The following is an 18644-nucleotide window of genomic DNA, read 5'->3' as shown; positions in this document are numbered from 1 at the left end:
AATTCTCCCAATGATTGGAAGGTAACAAATTTAGCTCTGCTATTCAAGTAAAGACAGACAAACAAAACAAAACTGCAGGATAGTTAGCCTGAAATCAGTCATTAGAAAAATGCTGAAATCTATTATTAAGAATAATCAACAATATACTAATGTCATAGCCAATGTAGGCATGAAGATATTACGAATTTAAATGATTTTCCTCACTAAATTTCAAACATCAAAAACTATTTAAGGTGGCTGTAGCATATCCTGTGACTTGGCCCCAGTCAGTCTTGAAACCCAAGCAAATAACTACTTAAAATCAAGTGGCAATCATAGCCACTTATGAAATTCACACATCCGTTTGTTAAGGATGCACCATCAACAGAAAACACTATAATAAAACAGTTGGCTCATCTTTTCTGCTTCCCATGGACAATAGAAAGCCTGAAGCTCAATGAATATGAAATGGTTCTCATTAACCTTTCATTGTATTGTGATAGCTCCTCATCCCAAACACAAAAGACTAGATGTCTCCACAATATAGGGTGTTTAGCAACCTAACACATCAACTTTTCTGGAAAAGAACAATAGGCTTGTCACAGGTCACTTGGCTAAGGTAGCCATGTTTGTTACCTCCATTTAAAATAATAACAGCAGAAGCTTTCATGATACTATCAGAAACATTATCTGAAAGCCATTAAAACGCTGCTGAGCTAATAAGCTTCTACATCTTGATAACGGGAGGAGGATTCTCCCAGCAACCTGTTCAAATTGGAGAGTCACCCTTCTGGCAATTCGATTACATGAAGCCTCTGCTTTTACAAGGCCTCCTCTCCAGCTAAAGCATCATCAATTCATCCAAGAAATGTTATGATCTTTGGCAAAAACTCCAGGTTTTTGGCAAGATTTGGCCAGGGACCAATAATGTTTTGTTCAAAGTAGACTAAGTTTGAAATTCAAGGCTAACTGAATAAAGGCACGCAATTGGTTTTGAACAAAAGTAAACTTTACAATTCACAGTCAGAAAGACAAAATCATTTATAATATTTGATTTGATTTATTATTGTCACATGTATTTGAATACAGTGAAAAGTATTGTTTCTTGTGTGCTATCCAAAGCATACCATACACAGAAAAGGAAAGGAGGGTGCAGAATGTAGTGTTACAGTCATAGCTAGGGTGCAGAGAAAGTTCAACTTAATATGAGGTAGGTCCATTCAAATGTCTGATGGCAGCAGGGAAGAAGCTGTTCTTTAGTTGATTAGTACATGTTGTCAGACATCTGTATCTTTTTCCCAACTGAAGAAGGCGAGAGTATGTCCAGGGTGCGTGGAGTCCTTGGTTATGCTGGCAGCTTTTCCAAGGCAGCGGGAAGTGTAGACAGAGTCAATGGATGGGAAGCTGGTTTGCATGATGGACAAGGCTTCATTCACAACTCTTTGCAGTCTTGGACAGAGCAGCAGCCAAACCAAGTTGTGATGCAACCAGAACGAACACTTTCTATGGTGCATCGAGTCATAGCAGACATGCCAAATTTCCTCAGCCTCCTGAGGAAATAGATGGATGGTGGGCTTTCTTAACTACAGCGTTGGCATGGAGGGACCAGGGCAGGTTATTGATGATCTGAACACCTAGGAACTTAAAGCTCACGACCATTTCCACTTCGTCTCCGTTGATGTGGGCCTAAGGGCCTGTTTGTGCTGTAGTGTTTTATGTAGATGTTTATCTTATACTCAACATTCAGGGTTATTATAATGTACGTGAATTAACAAGCAAACACACCACACTACATGATAAATGACAAATGTGACCAAGACAGGATCCACAGATTTCTCGACAACTCACCCAGACATCAGTAACACTGAGTCACCAATCTCACCAAAACTCTGTCTCTTTTATAAGGGATTTTATCCATAAAGATCTAAACTTGGAATACCCTTCAAAGGTGGCTACAATTCATATGCCATCAATAATGGCCCAACCCACACGATTTCAATCTGGTCTTCCAAGATTCCATTCCCAAGGATACACTCAAATACCATCACGCAAGCACAATTTCAGCTTTGGCCACACCAGGCAAACAATTACTGCTCTAAAAGGAGTCCCTTTTCCCCTACGGCCTGCAACATGGTGTCATCAATATTTGGCTGCCTTTTTGATTCTTCAGTTTTGATTCTTCACTAAGTCTGTCATCCACAGCCCTTTTCCTGTTTGAATTCACTTTTCTCTGCTTTTGCCTTTTTAATTTCTCTACTTTTGCCTTCTTTTCCCCTCTCAGAAACTCTTCTTTTGATACCTCTTCCTGTCCCCTGCCTGGGATTATTCTTCACAATGATGCTGGGCTCCTGATCACCTGACTTTCATAACAGGCTTTTTGGGCCCAAAGAAAGCAAAATCAGCCTCGTGCCAGAGAAGAACACAAGGCCGATTACGATATGCAAATCACAATTTGCATCTCTTTAGTGAGCCTGGGACAATATCATCCGGGCTCCCTGATGTTTTTGACCCTGCCATGGAGGTCCACACCCCAGGGGTTACGTATGGTTCCCAGTAACAGGGACCGGGCATGATGGCCTCGCTGGTTGAGTTGAAGGCCATTGAGGCCCCCTGGGAAGTTGTGGGGGGAGTGGGCACAGGGCTGCCCCTTGGGCAGTGCCAGCCTGGCACCTTGCACTGCCCACTGGGCACAATGGCAGTGCCCATTTAAACTGGGGACAACCCTGTGAGAACAAGAAAATGCACTAACCTTAAATATTCACCAGGATGTTGCCCAGCCTCGAGGATGAGGAGAGGTTGAATAAACTAGGATTGTTTTCACTGGAAAAATGGACTGGGGAAGACCAGGGTGGAAGTGTCAATTACAATAGGGCACATGTTCAAGGTGAGAGTGGGAAAGATATGCAGGAGAGGTTTTTCATACAGAGTGGTGGGTACCTGGAGCATGCTGCCAAAGGAGGTGGTAAAAGCAGGCATATGAGCAACATTTAAGAGGCATACGGATGGGTACACGAATAGGAAGAGAATAGAGGGAAATGGACCGAGTAAGGGCAGAAGGTGTTTTTTTTAAGTTCAGTTAAGGCATTACAAACGGCGCGGGCTTGGAGGGCAGGTACTTTTCTTCATTATTTGTTTTTGTGTAAAAACACTTTGATCATAGACAATAAAACACAGAAATTCCATATATGACATTAGAAAATCGCAGCTTGGTCTGACCATATCAACATGGTTTTAAAAATGGAGATTATATTTAGCAAATACAGAGCCAGGTTTTCACCAAGGAGGCAGGAAGTTCAAGTCAGGAACTATCACAAGGTGGCAGACCTGCCTCCATAAAAACAACACCTGCGCACGCAGTTTTCACTGGGTAGGAGGGGGTGTGATCAAATCGGACCTGCTGCCCTCTGGAGGCAGCCACAGGTGCCGAGGCAGGCTGATTTTATAAAACTTTTATTTACAGCCTCAGAAAATCCCTCATCCTCCCAACCCATGCCACTTCATACCTGTCATGCCACTTCCATAATCATGCAACTAATATCCTCTATGGGCAGACCTCAGGAGTCATGTGAAAATGAAAAAAGCGTCAAACAATCTAACAGCACTCTTATATATACTGACTTGTAACAGCAAAAAAAATTTCACGAAACCCAAATTCTTTTAATCCCTTCAAGTGGATTGCTATAAAAACAATGCTTCTCTTCAGTAACCACAAAGACAGCTATTCTTTTAGTAACCTTTTAAATGTGATTTGTCTAAGCTAAGTGACTATGGAGCTTTTGAAACTCAGCCATAATAGATCAGCTGTATTAATAGCTCGAGAAATATCAACACTGAAGTCAATCGAAACTGCAGGAATAGAGGCAATGGTCTTTCCTAAAGGTTGCTAATCAATGCATTCCAGAAGGGTGTGTCTGTTTTCTTTTAGCCAAGTTTTTATATCTTTAAAGGCTGGGAAATGAAATAACTTCAAACCATGACACTTCAATACACCTTATGCAGTAGGCCTTATCCAACCTTAAAGAGTATCTACATTTCCTCTATCAATTTGTGATTCCCTCTCTGAAACAGCCAAAATGGGGTCTGTTTGCACTCAGTAAGGCCATTTAATTAGTGCTGAGTTTGGGTTGCCCGCCTGCGTGATTCACATTGCATCTCCTTCCTCCTGCTGGCAAAAATGGGATCTTCCAGAGATGGGATTTGGACTTCCACATCTGGGTCCCAGGCACCATTTTTAGAATTTTGGAATTAGCCTGACTCCACAAAAATCTGACCATAGCGTTTTTTTGAGGATGTAATTAGTAAGTGTTACAAAAGAGAGCCAGTAGATGTAATATACTTAAATTTCCAAAAGGTATCTATTAAGGTACCACACAAAGAATCAATCCGCAAGGTAAGGAGTCACAGAGTTGGGGGTAATATTTTAGCAATGATTGAGAATTGCTCAACAGAATTGAAGGCAGAGAATCGAGGTAAATGGAACATTATTACTTTGACAGGTTGCAACTAGTAGGGGATCAATGATGTTAATCTCAATTACTAATAATGTATCTAAGTGATTTAGACAAAGAAGCCAGGAGTATCACAGGTTTGGAACGTACTGTCGCAGGACCTTTGGCGAGTTGTTGTAGATTGTGCATATTGCTGCCACTGTGTGTTGGTGGTAAAGTGAGTGAAGAACGAATCCATGAGTATACAATGTCAGGCCGTTGCTCGATTAGTTTAAGGAACAGCTCTAATAATTTTGTCACAAGCCCCAAATGTCAGTAATGACTACTTTGCAGGGATGACAGAAATGGATGTGCCATTATTGTTTTTGGTGCTGTGGTACAGTTTCATTCCTTACCAACTTTTCTGTAACAGTTTCACACAACCGAATGGCTTGCTTTGCCATTTCAGCGGGCATTCAGGAGACAACCACATTGCTGTGGATCTGGAGTCACAGAATCATAGAAGCCCTACAGTGCAGAAGGAGGCCATTTGGCCCATCGAGCCTGCACTGACAAAAAGCCCACCCAGACCCTATCCCCTTAACCCCACGTATTTACTGTTCTAATCCCACTGACACTAAGGGACAATTTAGCATGGCCAATCCACCTAACCCGCACATCTCAAGAGTGGGGGGAAACTGGGGCACCCGGAGGAAAGCCACGCAGACATGAGAGGATGTGCAAACTCCGCACAGACAGTGACCCAAGCCGGGAATTGAACCCAGGTTCCTGGCGCTGTGAGGCAGCACTGCCAACACTGTGCCATCCCCAAGTAGGTCAGACCTACTTAAAGATGGCAGATATGCTTCTCTAAAGGACGTCAGTACAGCAGATGGGTTTTTACAACAATGATTTAGAACATAGAATATAGAACACTACAGCACAAACAGGCCCTTCGGCCCACACATTGCGCCGATCATATCCATACCTACCAGGCCATAGAACTATCTGTAACTCCCAATCCCATTAGATCCCATGGACTCATCCAGAAGTCTTTTAAAAGACCCCAGCGAGTTCGCCTCTAACACCACCGATGGCAGCCGATTCCACTCACTCACCACCCTCTGAGTGAAAAACTTACCCCTAACATCTCCTCTGTACTTGTTTCCCAGCACCTTAAACCTGTGTCCTCTCGTAGCAACCATTTCAGCCCTGGAAAATAGCCTCCGAGAATCCACCCTATCTATTCCTCTCAACATTTTATAAACCTCTATCAGGTTGCCCCTCAACCTTCGTCTCTCCAGGGACAAAAAACGTTAATTTTTCGTCCCTCAACCTAAGGCACGCCTCCCATGCCACCATTTCATGGCCACCTTTACTGAAACTAGTTTTTAATTGGAAATTTGTCAGTAGGATTTTAATTCCATCAGCTGCCTGGGTCTCTCGATTACTAGTCCAGTGAAATTAGTGCTATGCCACTGCCTGTCGCATGATGTGGGGATATGAATCAAGAGGCTGTAAAGAGACATAAACAGGCTAAGTTGTGTGTGTGTGTGTGTGTGTGTGTGTGTGGGGGGGGGGGGGGGGCAACAATTTGGAAGATAGAGTATACTGTGAGAAGTGAGAGGTTTTTCACTTTGACAATAAGAAATAAAAAGCAGAATTTTTTTAATGGTATGAGGTTTCTAAATGTTGACTTGGGTGTACCTGCACAACGAAAACAGAAACTTAGCAATAATAAAAACAGAGAATGTTGGAAATTCTCAGCAGTGAGTATGGAAAGAGTGAAAAAAGAAACAGCGTTAGTCACAAGTAAGGCTTACATTAACATTGCAATGAAGTTACTGTGAAATTCCCCGAGTCACCACAGCTCCAGCGCCTGTTCGGGTCAATGCACTTAACCAGCATGTCTTTGGACAGTGGGAGGAAACTGGAGCACCGAGAGGAAACCAACATAGACACGGGGAGAACATGCAAACTTCACACAGACAGTGACCTAAGCTGGGAATCAAACCTGGGTCCCTGGCCTGTGAGGCAACAATGCTAACCACCGTGCCACTATGCCGCCCGACCTTGATTCCTTGAGAGACCAAACACCCTTATGTCTTAGTCGCAATATACAAGCATCCACAACCCTCCGGGGAGGACAATTCAAAAAGATTCTTGACTTGTCTCCTCACCTTTAAAAGATCAACCTCTAATCCTAATTGTGCCAATGTTCTAGCTTCCCATATCAGGGAAGCAATCTCTCAGTTAATACAATGCAAGTCCTTCAGAATCTTGCAGCTTCAATGAGATAATTTCTCATTTACAACTCCAGAGAATATAGATCCCAATTTACTCAGCCTGTCATCCCAGCAGTACAGTCTCCAATGAAAGTATATCTTAAAAGTTTACGTCTGTGACTTTCAGCAGCTCACTGTATATTGCCTCTGCACAACATTAGCATGCAGCATGGCAAGCTATTAGGTAGTTAAAAAAAAAACATGTTGTCCAAGGGGATTGGGGAAGTCTTGCTAGAATTGTACAGGGCTTTGGTAAGATCACACCTGCAATACTGTGAACAGTTTTGGTCTCCACTTTTAAGATATACTTTCATTGGAGACTGTACTGCTGGGATGACAGGCTGAGTAAATTGGGATCTATATTCTCTGGAGTTGTAAATGAGAAATTATCTCATTGAAGCTGCAAGATTCTGAAGGACTTGCATTGTATTAACTGAGAGATTGCTTCCCTGATATGGGAAGCTAGAACATTGGCACAATTAGGATTAGAGGTTGATCTTTTAAAGATGAGGAGACAAGTCAAGAATCTTTTTGAATTGTCCTCCCCGGAGGGTTGTGGATGCTTGTATATTGCGACTAAGACATAAGGGTGTTTGGTCTCTCAAGGAATCAAGGTCGGGCGGCATAGTGGCACGGTGGTTAGCATTGTTGCCTCACAGGCCAGGGACCCAGGTTTGATTCCCAGCTTAGGTCACTGTCTGTGTGAAGTTTGCATGTTCTCCCCGTGTCTATGTTGGTTTCCTCTCGGTGCTCCAGTTTCCTCCCACTGTCCAAAGACATGCTGGTTAAGTGCATTGACCCGAACAGGTGCTGGAGCTGTGGTGACTTGGGGAATTTCACAGTAACTTCATTGCAATGTTAATGTAAGCCTTACTTGTGACTAATAAATAAACCTAAAAACTTTTTGAAAAACGGGAAAACAAAATTGAGATAGAAGATCAGTCGTGGTCATATTCAATGCCAAAGCTGGTTCAAGGGGTAGTATGGTTTACTCCTAATCCTATTTCATATTATATGTTCTCTGTCCTAATATATTACCCCAACCTCAAGGCCTTATCTTGTGTAAAGGAAAATACTGAAATCCATTTTGAAAATCCAAATTTACAACATCTACTGGCTCACCCTTATCAACCCTGCTGGTTACGTCCTGGAGTTCGACGACTACCCCCAATCAAAAGTCTGTACTACCAAAACTCCACACTCCAATATTGTATGTCACAGATAACATATTCAGCTTTAAAAATCATAAATGTGCTGTAGGCCTGCCAGAAAAACTGTCCCACCTTTTTTAAGCTGCTAGACTTCTGCAAATCCTACAAATACTTTGGTCCTATTTGTCTTGTCAGTGTTGAAGCTGTGGTTTATGCTGCCGGTTGCATTTCAAATTACATGTTTACCATTTCAAGAAGCTGTAGTGGGAACTTGCTCTCCTGGCTACAGCTTGGATCCACTGGCAAGGTGTAATTCCAGAAATGCCATGCCCTCTTATGTCACGAGCTGATGATGTGGCCCTTGAGGTCTGCCCTTTAGTTCAGTAATTTCAGTGTTTTTAAACTGACTCTCATCTATTTTAATTCAAGGTTCCCCACTTGTCTACTGCTCTCCTCACACCTCATTCTCCCTCCCCCAAATAACCACATTTCTGGCTCCTTAGTATCATAAATGCTCGGGTTACTACGTCAGCATACACTTCCACAGAACGATTTTTGGCAAACTGCAGGCACAAGAACTGGTTTTGTTGCTTCCTCAATAACGATGAACATCCCAGCATTCGCCGCTATCAGGACTGGAAGATTTGGGCCATTAATCCTCCATTATTATTCACAGAAACAGGAAAGAAAGCAGAACAGATCCTCATGGAATTTGACTTGTCAGTAGATCTTTGGGTTACATTTCTAAAGACTCAATTTCAAACTGTCATCCTTCAAATTCAATCTTCTGGCTATCTTTATCAAATAATTTTCCTGAAACCTATTTCATAGTATTCTTACCTGAAGATGTAAAGTACTTGTTTCTGTTGATTCTTTTAAGTCAGCAGCATTCTTCACAGAAGCTTCAAATTCTTTGTACTGAAAATGAGGACATTTGTGCTAAATTATGGGCAAATAAATCATCTAGGTAGATCTGAAAATATATTAAGATCTATGTAAAAATTTTGAGAGCTCAAATACGTTCTGGATGCTAAATTACAGTAAACTAATGGAATTTAAAAATGCCACAGCACTCCTTTTAAATGGAATATTAAAAGGAGCAGTATTCCAAAGTGGAAGCTTTTAACTGACTAGCACTTCATTGGTTAGCAGGACCTTGGTGCTCTCATGCATTAGTCACTGAAAATAACCGTGCAGGTGCAGCTGGCAGTAAATAAGAGGTATTTTTGCCTTCATAGCGAGAGGTGTTGTGTATCGGAATGGGGATTTTTACTGCAATTGTATAGGATGTTGGTGAGGCCACATATAGACTACTGTATGCAGTTTTGGTGTCCTTCTCTGAGGAAGAGTGTTCTTGCTATAGAGGGAGTACAGTGAAGGTTTACGAGGCTGATTCCTGGGATGGCAGGACTGTCCTATGAGGAAAGACTAAATAGGTTAGGATTACATTCATTGGAGTTTAGAAGAAGGGATCACATAAAAAGTTATAAAATTCCAACAGGATTAGACAGTAGATTCAGAATGGGGGAGTCCAGAACTAGGGGTCATGGTTTGAGGATAAGGAATAAACCTTTTAGGATTGATGTGAGGAGAAATTTTTTCACCCAAAGAATGGTGAATCTGTGGAACTCACTATTACAGAAAGTAGATGAGGCCAAAACATAGTGCGATTTTAAGATGGAATTAGATATAGCTCTTGGGGCTAAAGGGATCAAGGGATATGATGAGGAAGGCAAGATCAGGCTACTGAATAAGACCAGCCACATTCAAAATGAATGGTGGAGTAGGTTCGAAGGGCCAATTCCTGCTTCAAGTTTCTATGTATGCTTCTATTTATAATAAGAGTAACAATTCAGCAGTTAGTAAGAAATAACCCAATTTGCTGCACATACCTTTTCTGTGCAATCACTAAGTCGTTCGAGAACTTTGCACTTCTCATCAAGTAGTTGAGAAACTTTTCCTGCTAGTTGTTTCTCTCTCCCTAAAAAGGAATTCAAATTACAGATCTCAAAGGTGAACTGATTAAATTACAGACGTAAAATTACTTGCAACAGAATGCTACACCTACAATCTTAAGTGACTCACCCAAGTACCTTCTGCTTTTGACCTAAAAAGAAAATATACCATTGGTTAGGGTGTAGCCCACAGAAAGCATTACATGAAGCACCATTATCTCCAAAATCTTTTGATGCATTGATTTTATATCTAACACTCACTGATGTAAAATAATTGGCTGCAACAAACATACTTACTGCGAGGCAAGTCCTGTGTATAAACAGCAACGTGGTAACAATCCCCACCACAGCTGGAATCAGGAACAATTCAGGGTAAGTACCACGCAGGTTCAAAGCAGCTCCAGGATCTTCAGACAATGTATCCATCACCTTCTGATAGAACTGAGAAAAAAAATGGCATCACTCAAGAGCAGGGACAAGGTTGCAATTAGCACCAGCAGCAGTAATACCCTGAGTAAGGGTAATAATATCAATAGTTATGCAGGAGGTAATATTACCAACAGTAACAGCAACATTAACAGTCAAAATAAGTCTAATAACTTGATAATTGGATAATACCTAGAGCAGGGGTAAATATTACATTAGAGGGGGAAATTTTATTTAACAGTGTCAGTGTAATATTCTCAAGAGCAGTAACAATATAAACAGTACTACTGGACATGCTGTATGAAACAACTCCCTCTATGACTGGATCCTGAACTTCCTAACTCACAGGCCACAATCAGTAAAGATAGGCAACAACACCTCCTCCACAATCATCCTCAACACTGGTGCCCTGCGAGGGCGTGTTCTCAGCCTACCACTATACTCCTTATATACCTATGAATATGAGGCCAAATTCCACTCCAATTCGATTTTCAAGTTTGCTGATGACACTACCATAGTGAGTTGGATCTCAAACGACGACGAGACAATAAATAAATGAGATAGAGAATCTGGTGAACTGGTGCGGCAACAATAATCTCTCCCTCAATGTCAATAACACAAAGGAGATTGTCACCGACTTCAGGAAGCAGACGCACCATAGAAAGCACTCCGTCTAGTTGCATCACAGCTTGGTAAGGCTCCTGCTCTGCTCAAGATGGCAAGGATCTACAAAAGGTCATGAATGTAGCCTAATCCATCAAGCAAACCAGCCTCTCATCCACTGACTCTGTCTACACTTCCCATTGCCTCACAAAGCAGCTAGCATAATTAAGGACCCCACGCACCCTGGACATTCTCTCTTCCACCTTCTTCCTTTGGGAAAAGGATACAAAAGTCTGAGGTCACGTACCAACTGACTCAAGAACAGCTTCTTCCCTGCTGCTGTCAAATTTTTGAAGGGACTTATCTTGCATTAACTTGATCTTTCTCTACACTCTAGCTATGACTGTAACATTCTGCACTCTCTTGTTTCCTTCCCTTTGAACGGTTTACTTTGTCTGTATAGTGCACAAGAAACAATACTTTTCACTGTATGTTAATAAATGTGACAATAATAAATTAAATCAAATCAAAACTTGATTTAACCAAAAGTGCCAGTGGCAGCTGGGGTAATATTACCAACAGTACCAGAGGGGTTAATATTATCATTGCCCAAGTTCTACTGATAATACTCGAGTGTTCTTCAAGGCAAAGATGACCATGCTCATCATCTGGGGTGTTTAGTAGGATTCCAGAGGGTATTTAGATCACTGCTTTGGTCAATTTGTGTCCAGGAGGTTCTGCTATAAACAGGACAGGATACTGGAGGCATGGCTGAGATCTAGACGAGTTGCTGGATTGAGATGTCCTCTCCTGGTATCCTTTTTTGTCTCTGCTGTGCGCTTGCCTTTGAAGGAAGCTGCACTGGTTTTTCCTTGGTTGCACCAGACAGAGATCCTGGGTGAGCTTCTCCCAGGGTGTAAAGTCAATCTCAAAACTCCTAAGTGAAACCTTTAGAGTGATCTTGTAGAGTTTCCTTTGACCACTATGAGAATGCATCTCAGAGTCAAGCCAGAGCAGACAAATCACAAAGTCACCAAGGGGTAGGTGACCCAACAGCTTCCCTCATCTGGATTAGCCCACCTGTCAAAGCGGTTTACCAGCTGTGACAGCTGTTGTACGCTAACAACTACTTACAGCCACAGATGAGAGCTGGGTGAAGTTGAAGACTAGTACAGCATGAGCCACTCCATAGCTGGCCTGTGGGAGGCTCTCCCTTACACCCGCAATAATACTGCCAAAGGGTTAAAGACCAGCAGAAAGCAGGAAGTGATGGAAAAATTGTCCGCTATTTAATAAAAGATTTGTACTTGGAATCATGATAGCATTTGCAGATACACCAAATCAGAAGAGCACTGCAATAACTTTCAGCAAGAGATTAGAAAACCTCAGAATGGGCATGTAAATGGAATCTTCAATGCAGCGAAGTGTGAGATGGTACTATTTGATAGGAACAGGCTGCATACTTGGCAAAGAAATGTGTAAATTTGGCAGAGGGATCTGGGGGCGGAGATAAATAAATCACAAAAAGTAGTAATATAATGTGACAAACAATTAAAATAAAATGCACAGGAGTTCACTTCCAGAGGGATAGAGCTGAAAGTCAGAGAAATTGTGTCAAATTTTCAAATAACTTTGGCTAGATGATACTTTGGGGTAAGCAATTCTGGTTCCCGAACAATTAAAGGACACCGTAGATGATGCAAATAAAGAATTACTAGGATTATACCAGGATCAAGATGTTATACCCATCATCAAAGATTGAACAGGTTCAGGCTCATTTCTCTAGAAAGGTTTAGACTAAGAGTTGCCCTACTAGAGATATTTAAGATTATCAAAGAAATTGACATGAGTCGTAGAGAAGATATTTCCATGTATGGCATAGGCCAGATCTAGAGGGCCATAAATTGAAATCTTCACTAATTAATCCATAGCGGAATCAGAAAAATCCTCCTTACCCACAAAGAGGCTAGAAAATGGAAATTGCCACCACATAGAAAAGGAGTAGGCCATTCAGCCCTGCTCCATTATTCATTTTGATCATGGCTGATCATCAAATTCAATATCCTGATCCCACCTTCCCCCCCATCCTGCTTGCCCCAAGAACTATATCTAATTTCTTCTTGAGTAGCTGAGGTGAATAGCATAGAAATACTTAAGGAAAAGCTAGATAAACACACATGGGAGAAAGGAACAAAAGAATATGCTGATGGGATTAGAAGAAGAACAGAGCCAATCTCTGAAAGATATCACCTCTCAGTTCTGGCATCTGTGCAGAAAATCAGTTTTGCAATTTCACCAAAGCCTTCTCGATTCTGTTTAAAATAAGGTGACAAAGTACCTCATTAACAAAAGTATGAAACAATTGGGTTACATGGGGAATTTTCGGGAAATAAATACTATGCAATACTATGAAAAGGTGCAAAAATAGGATGTGATTTTACTAACACAAATAGAGGAAATGACACTGCCAAAACTACCAAAAGAGACATCAACAACACCACCAGAGAGGCTAATCTTGTCAGCAGCATCCGGGGGGAGGATTTCAGCACTGGAAAAACAGGTTTTGCGGCAGTGGAGCTGGTTGGGAGAGAGATGTCATTGCAATTCCCAGGATTACATTGACTGTACTGGGATATTAATGTAATTCCCAGGATTATATTGACTGTACCAGCAACATAACTGTAATTCCCAGGATTACACTGACTGTAGTGAAACTATTACTGTAATTGCCCAGATTACACTAATTGTACCAGGGATATTAGTGTAATTTCTGGGATTATGGATTGTACTGGGGACATTACCTCAATTCCCAGAACAACCTGACCATAGCATGGTAATATCACTGTAACTCACGGGATTACACCGACTATACACGGTCTTTAACTGCAATTACAGACCATTACTTTTCTTGTTTGAAGCGGGGGGGTGTAACTACTGCATCCCTGGGATCACACTGATTATACTGGGTGATTTTGGTATCATCCCCGGGAATACACTGACTGTGCCAAATGCAAATCACCGTAATTTCTGGGATTACACTAACTGCACTCTGCACTGGCGGGGGGAGGGGGGGGAAATACTGTAATTGACCGGATTACACTGACTGTATCAAGGATATTGGTGTAATTCCCGGGGTTACGGTGACTGTACCGGGGATATTGGTGTAATTCCCGGGGTTACGGTGACTGTACCGGGAATGGGTTTCTTGTTGCTGCTCCCGGTTCCGGTTCTCACACGCACTCAATCCTCTCCCGGTTCCTCCGGACCGGCCGCCATCTTTAAAACCCGCAGACCGCTCTTTGTACCTCCGGGTGACAGGGCAACCGGCACAACATCAACTTCCGGTCACACTTCCAGCGTGTGTGGCGCAGCAACAAGTGAGAGGAAAACATGGGGGAAATGTAGGAAGTTTGGTGGCTGGGGTAGGGAGGGGCTGGGGGATCTGGGGATAGGGGACGGCGGGGGATATGGGGGGGATACAGAGGAGGGGATGATATGGGGGGATGATACGGTGGAGGGGATGGGGGGGTGGATACGGGGACGGCGGGGGATACGGGGGGGGAGGAGGAGGGAAGGGATGGCATGGGGGGGATACGGGGGGGGGGGGCGGGGGGGGATGCGGGGGAGGGAAGGTGAGAGTCCGGAGGGAGAGGAGAGGGGAGGGGGGGGGGAAGAGAGAATGACGAGGGGGAGGGGACGATGTGGGGGGGGGAGGGGATGGGGGGATGACAGGGTGAGGGGGAGGGGATGGGGGGGAGGGGACTGGGGGGGATGGCAGGGGGAGGGGATGATGGGGAGGAGGGGGAGGGGATGACGGGGGGAGGGGATGGGGGATGGTGGAGGGAGGGGGAGGGGATTGGGGGGGGATGACAGGGGGAGGGGATTGGGGGGGATGGCGGGGGAGGGGATTGGGGGGGATGGCGGGGGGAGGGGATTGAGGGGGAGGGGATGGCGGGGGGAGGGGATTGAGGGGGAGGGGATTTGGGGGGGATGACGGGAGGGGATTGGGGGGGATGACAGGGGGAGGGGATTGGGGGGGATGACAGGGGGAGGGGGAGGGTATTGGGGGGGATGGCGGGGGGAGGGGATTGAGGGGGAGTGGATTGGGGGGATGACGGGGGGAGGGGATGGGGGGATGGCGGAGGGAGGGGGAGGGGATTGGGGGGGATGACAGGGGGAGGGGATTGGGGGGGATGACGGGGGGAGGGGGAGGATATTGAGGGGGAGGGGATTGGGGGGATGACGGGGGGAGGGGATTGAGGGGGAGGGGGAGGGGATTGGGGGGGTGACAGGGGGGGTGACAGGGGGAGGGGGATGGCGGGGGAGGGGATTGGGGGGGATGACAGGGGGAGGGGATTGGGGGGATGACAGGGGGAGGGGATTGGGGGGGATGACGGGGGGAGGGGGAGGGTATTGAGGGGGAGGGGATTGGGGGGATGACGGGGGGAGGGGGAGGGTATTGAGGGGGAGGGGATTGGGGGGATGACGGGGGGAGGGGGAGGGGATTGGGGGGATGACGGGGGAGGGGATTTGGGGGGGATGACAGGGGGAGGGGATTGGGGGGATGACAGGGGGAGGGGGAGGGTATTGGGGGGATGACGGGGGGAGGGGATGGGGGGGATGACGGGGGAGGGGATGGGGGGATGACGGGGGGAGGGGATGGGGGGTGACGGGGGGAGGGGGAGGGGATGGGGGGGATGACGGGGGGGAGGGGATGGGGGGAGGGGGGGATGACGGGGGGGAGAGGATGGAGGGGAGGGGGTGGGGGGATGACGGGGGGGGAGAGGATGGAGGGGAGGGGGGGGGGGATGACGGGGGGGGGAGAGGATGGAGGGGAGGGGGTGGGGGGATGACAGGGGGAGGCGGAGGGGACAGGGGGAGGGGGAGGGGATGGGGCGATGACGGGGACTGGGGATTCACGACTGTGAATAGTGATTAAATCTGGGGCTGTATCATGACCAAGGAAGGAAGACCTGGAGTTCTGGCCGGAATGGGAAACTTGGAATCATGATGGACACTATGACTCATAATGTATAAATGCCCACTTGTGTTTGTGTTTTATGAGAAGTTTGGTAATCCTACTTCTCTCAAAGCTCTTGAATGAACACCAGAGCTTTGAAATAAAAACCACTGCATTTTGACTCACTAACAGTCTCAGAGGTATTATTTTACCTGCAACACTGGCACTAACAGCTTCTTTCTTGGTGATGGCAAACTTTTGAATGGACCTACCTTGCATTAAGTTGATCTTTCTCTATACCCTAGCAATGAATGTAACACTTTACACTGACATCTCTTTTGTACCTGCTCCCCAGCACCTAAGAACATAAGAAATAGGAGCAGGAGTAGGCCATCTAGCCCTTCGAGCCTGCCCTGCCATTCAATAAGATCATGGCTGATCTGTTGTGACTCAGTTCCACGTTCCCGCCTCCTCCCCATAACCCTTAATCCCCTTGCCTATCAAAAACCTATCTACCCGCATCTTAAATATATTTAGCGAGGCAGCCTCCACCACTTCAACGGGCAGAGAATTCCAGAGATTCACCACCCTTTGAGTGAAGAAGTTCCTCCTCAACTCTGTTCTATACTGCCCCCCCCTTATCTTGAGGCTGTGCCCTCTAGTCCTAAACCTGTGTCCTCTCGTTTTAGCCCTGGGAAATAGCCTCCGAGAATCCACCCTATCTGTACCTCTCAACATCTTATAAACCTCTATCAGGTCGCCTCTCAATTTTCGTCTCTCCAGGGAGAAAAGACCTAGCTCCCTCAACCTATCCTCATAAGGCATGCCAACCAATCCAGGCAACATCCTTGTAAATCTCCTCTGCACCCTCTCAATAGCTTCCACATCCTTCCTGTAGTGAGGCCACCAGAACTGCGCACAGTACTCCATGGGATCTGACAAGGGTCTTATAAAGACCCTTGTCAGACCCACTGCAATGTGGATGACTCTTAAACGAATAAAGAAAGCATCCAAAAGCACTTTACAGGAGTTCAATCAAAAGAAATTTATGGTGAGAGGTAGATTTTGAAGAGCGTCCAAAAGGGAGAATGGGAGAGCGGCCTAATGTTTTAGTGAAAAAAGTCCAGTGTTTATAGCCTAGGCACTTGAAAGCATAGCTACCTAATGTGGAGTGATTAACGTTGGGACTGCACAATAAACTAGGACTGAAGAACGAAAATATCACTAGGTACTCCTAGTGTTAAGGAGGCATGTTGCTGAACTCGGGACCAATGAATGATGGGAGACCTGTCAAAAAACCATCAAAACAGTCAAATCTTGAGGAATAAAGGCACAAATCGATAAGGGTTCAAGTATCAGATATGCTGGGGCCAGGAAAGCTAATATTACAGAAGTGGAAATAGCGGTCTTGGTGATTAAATTGGGTTTGGAATAACTGCTCAGTATTCAATAGGACAATATTCCATCACAGTGACCATGAACTGAGTGCATGTTTGATTTCATGCGGCAGATTAGATTTGAGTGATCTTATTGACAAGTGTCAAGGCTCGGATGTAATAAATGAGCATTTGGAAAAAGTTACTGAATCTCTAGTATTCATGGAACTGTATTCGAGGGTATTCAAAATAGGGAAGGAGGTGTATACAGAGAGAAAATCAGAAGGAAGTAAGATTTATAAGTGCAATGTCAATATACAGCAAATTAAAATATGTTTCTGTGACTAAAACATTGTGCAACAGAAGTATTGGAATTGTATCTGCAATGTTTTTCACTTTACAATATAAAGCTGTTACGTATTAATGCATAGAGCATTCCTGCTAGAAGAAAACGCAAGCTTTGAATAAAACTAATTAGCCAGAACAAACCAAAACTGCATGTAAACAGATTAAAAAAAGATTTCAAGTTGTGCAAAAGGATCACTTCACTGTTGGATGGACAGCCAGTAAGGATGGGAGGCAACACTGGGGCAGCAGTCTCACTGGTGCCAGAGACTGTATATAAGGAAAAGCTCAGATGTATTCTCTTGAAAGCTTTAAAAATCGGGTTGAAGACGTACGTAGATGAATTGCTTCCATTGAAAGGCCACATTGAAGTAGCTGCACAACTTAATGGACACAGCAGATTTGTCTTTACATGTAGTAAAGGGCATTATGCAACATTGATGGATCAAACATAGTTAGAAAAGACTCAACTGGTGACTAATGGAGAATCAGGTTTCACAAACATTCTAAAGAAACACACGGTTGTGTTTGATGGAGAACTGGAGAGTATGAAAGCATCACAGTTAAACTGAAGATTAAAGAAGGCAAACAAAATGCTTGATGGCAAGGTTGTTATCCTATGCTGTCAGGCCAAAAGTGGAGGCTCACTTGGAATGATATGTGAAGACGGGAGTCTTGGAACCTGTCAGGATTAGTGAATAGACCACATCAATTATACCAGTCATCGAGAAGGGTGGATCCATAAGGATTTGCGGGGATTTCAAAGTCACCCTAAATCCAGTATTATGTGCAGTATAGTACCCGCTATCCTACATCAATGACCCGTTTGTGAGATTGGCAGGAGGCCAATATTTTAGTACTTGGTATTAACCAGTTGCAATCCTTCCTAGAATTTCTTCCACCTATAGGAGGCACGGTGGCACAGTGATTAGCACTCCTGCCTCACACTGCCAGGGACCCGGGTTCAATTCCACATTTGGATGACTGTGGAGTTTGCATGTTCTCCCTGTGTCTGCGTGGGTTTCCTCCGGGTGCTTTGGTTTCTTCCCACATGCAAAAGATGTGCAGGTTAGGTGGCCATGCTAAATTGCTCCTTAGTATCCCAAGATGTGTAGGTTAGGGGGATTAACAGGGTAA

At 44.5% G+C, this 18644-nt stretch overlaps 1 protein-coding gene across 1 annotated transcript in view; it reads right to left on the bottom strand.

Moving 5' to 3' along the window:
• The window catches only part of mia2 (MIA SH3 domain ER export factor 2), a 79009-nt gene that overhangs the window by 34471 nt on the left and 25894 nt on the right, over positions 1-18644 (bottom strand). Inside the window, exons 7-10 of the mRNA XM_080202806.1 lie at positions 10095-10238; positions 9928-9949; positions 9735-9823; positions 8683-8760 (exon numbers count right to left, since the gene is read on the bottom strand). Coding sequence (XP_080058932.1) covers positions 8683-8760; positions 9735-9823; positions 9928-9949; positions 10095-10238 — 333 coding nt within the window. The remainder of the gene's footprint in view (positions 1-8682; positions 8761-9734; positions 9824-9927; positions 9950-10094; positions 10239-18644) is intronic.

Source organism: Carcharhinus amblyrhynchos, chromosome 14 (assembly GCF_965287045.1).
Source record: "Carcharhinus amblyrhynchos chromosome 14, sCarAmb.v2.hapA, whole genome shotgun sequence".
NCBI classification, from domain to species: Eukaryota; Metazoa; Chordata; class Chondrichthyes; order Carcharhiniformes; family Carcharhinidae; genus Carcharhinus; species Carcharhinus amblyrhynchos.
This window is presented reverse-complemented; position numbering and strand designations above follow the sequence as displayed.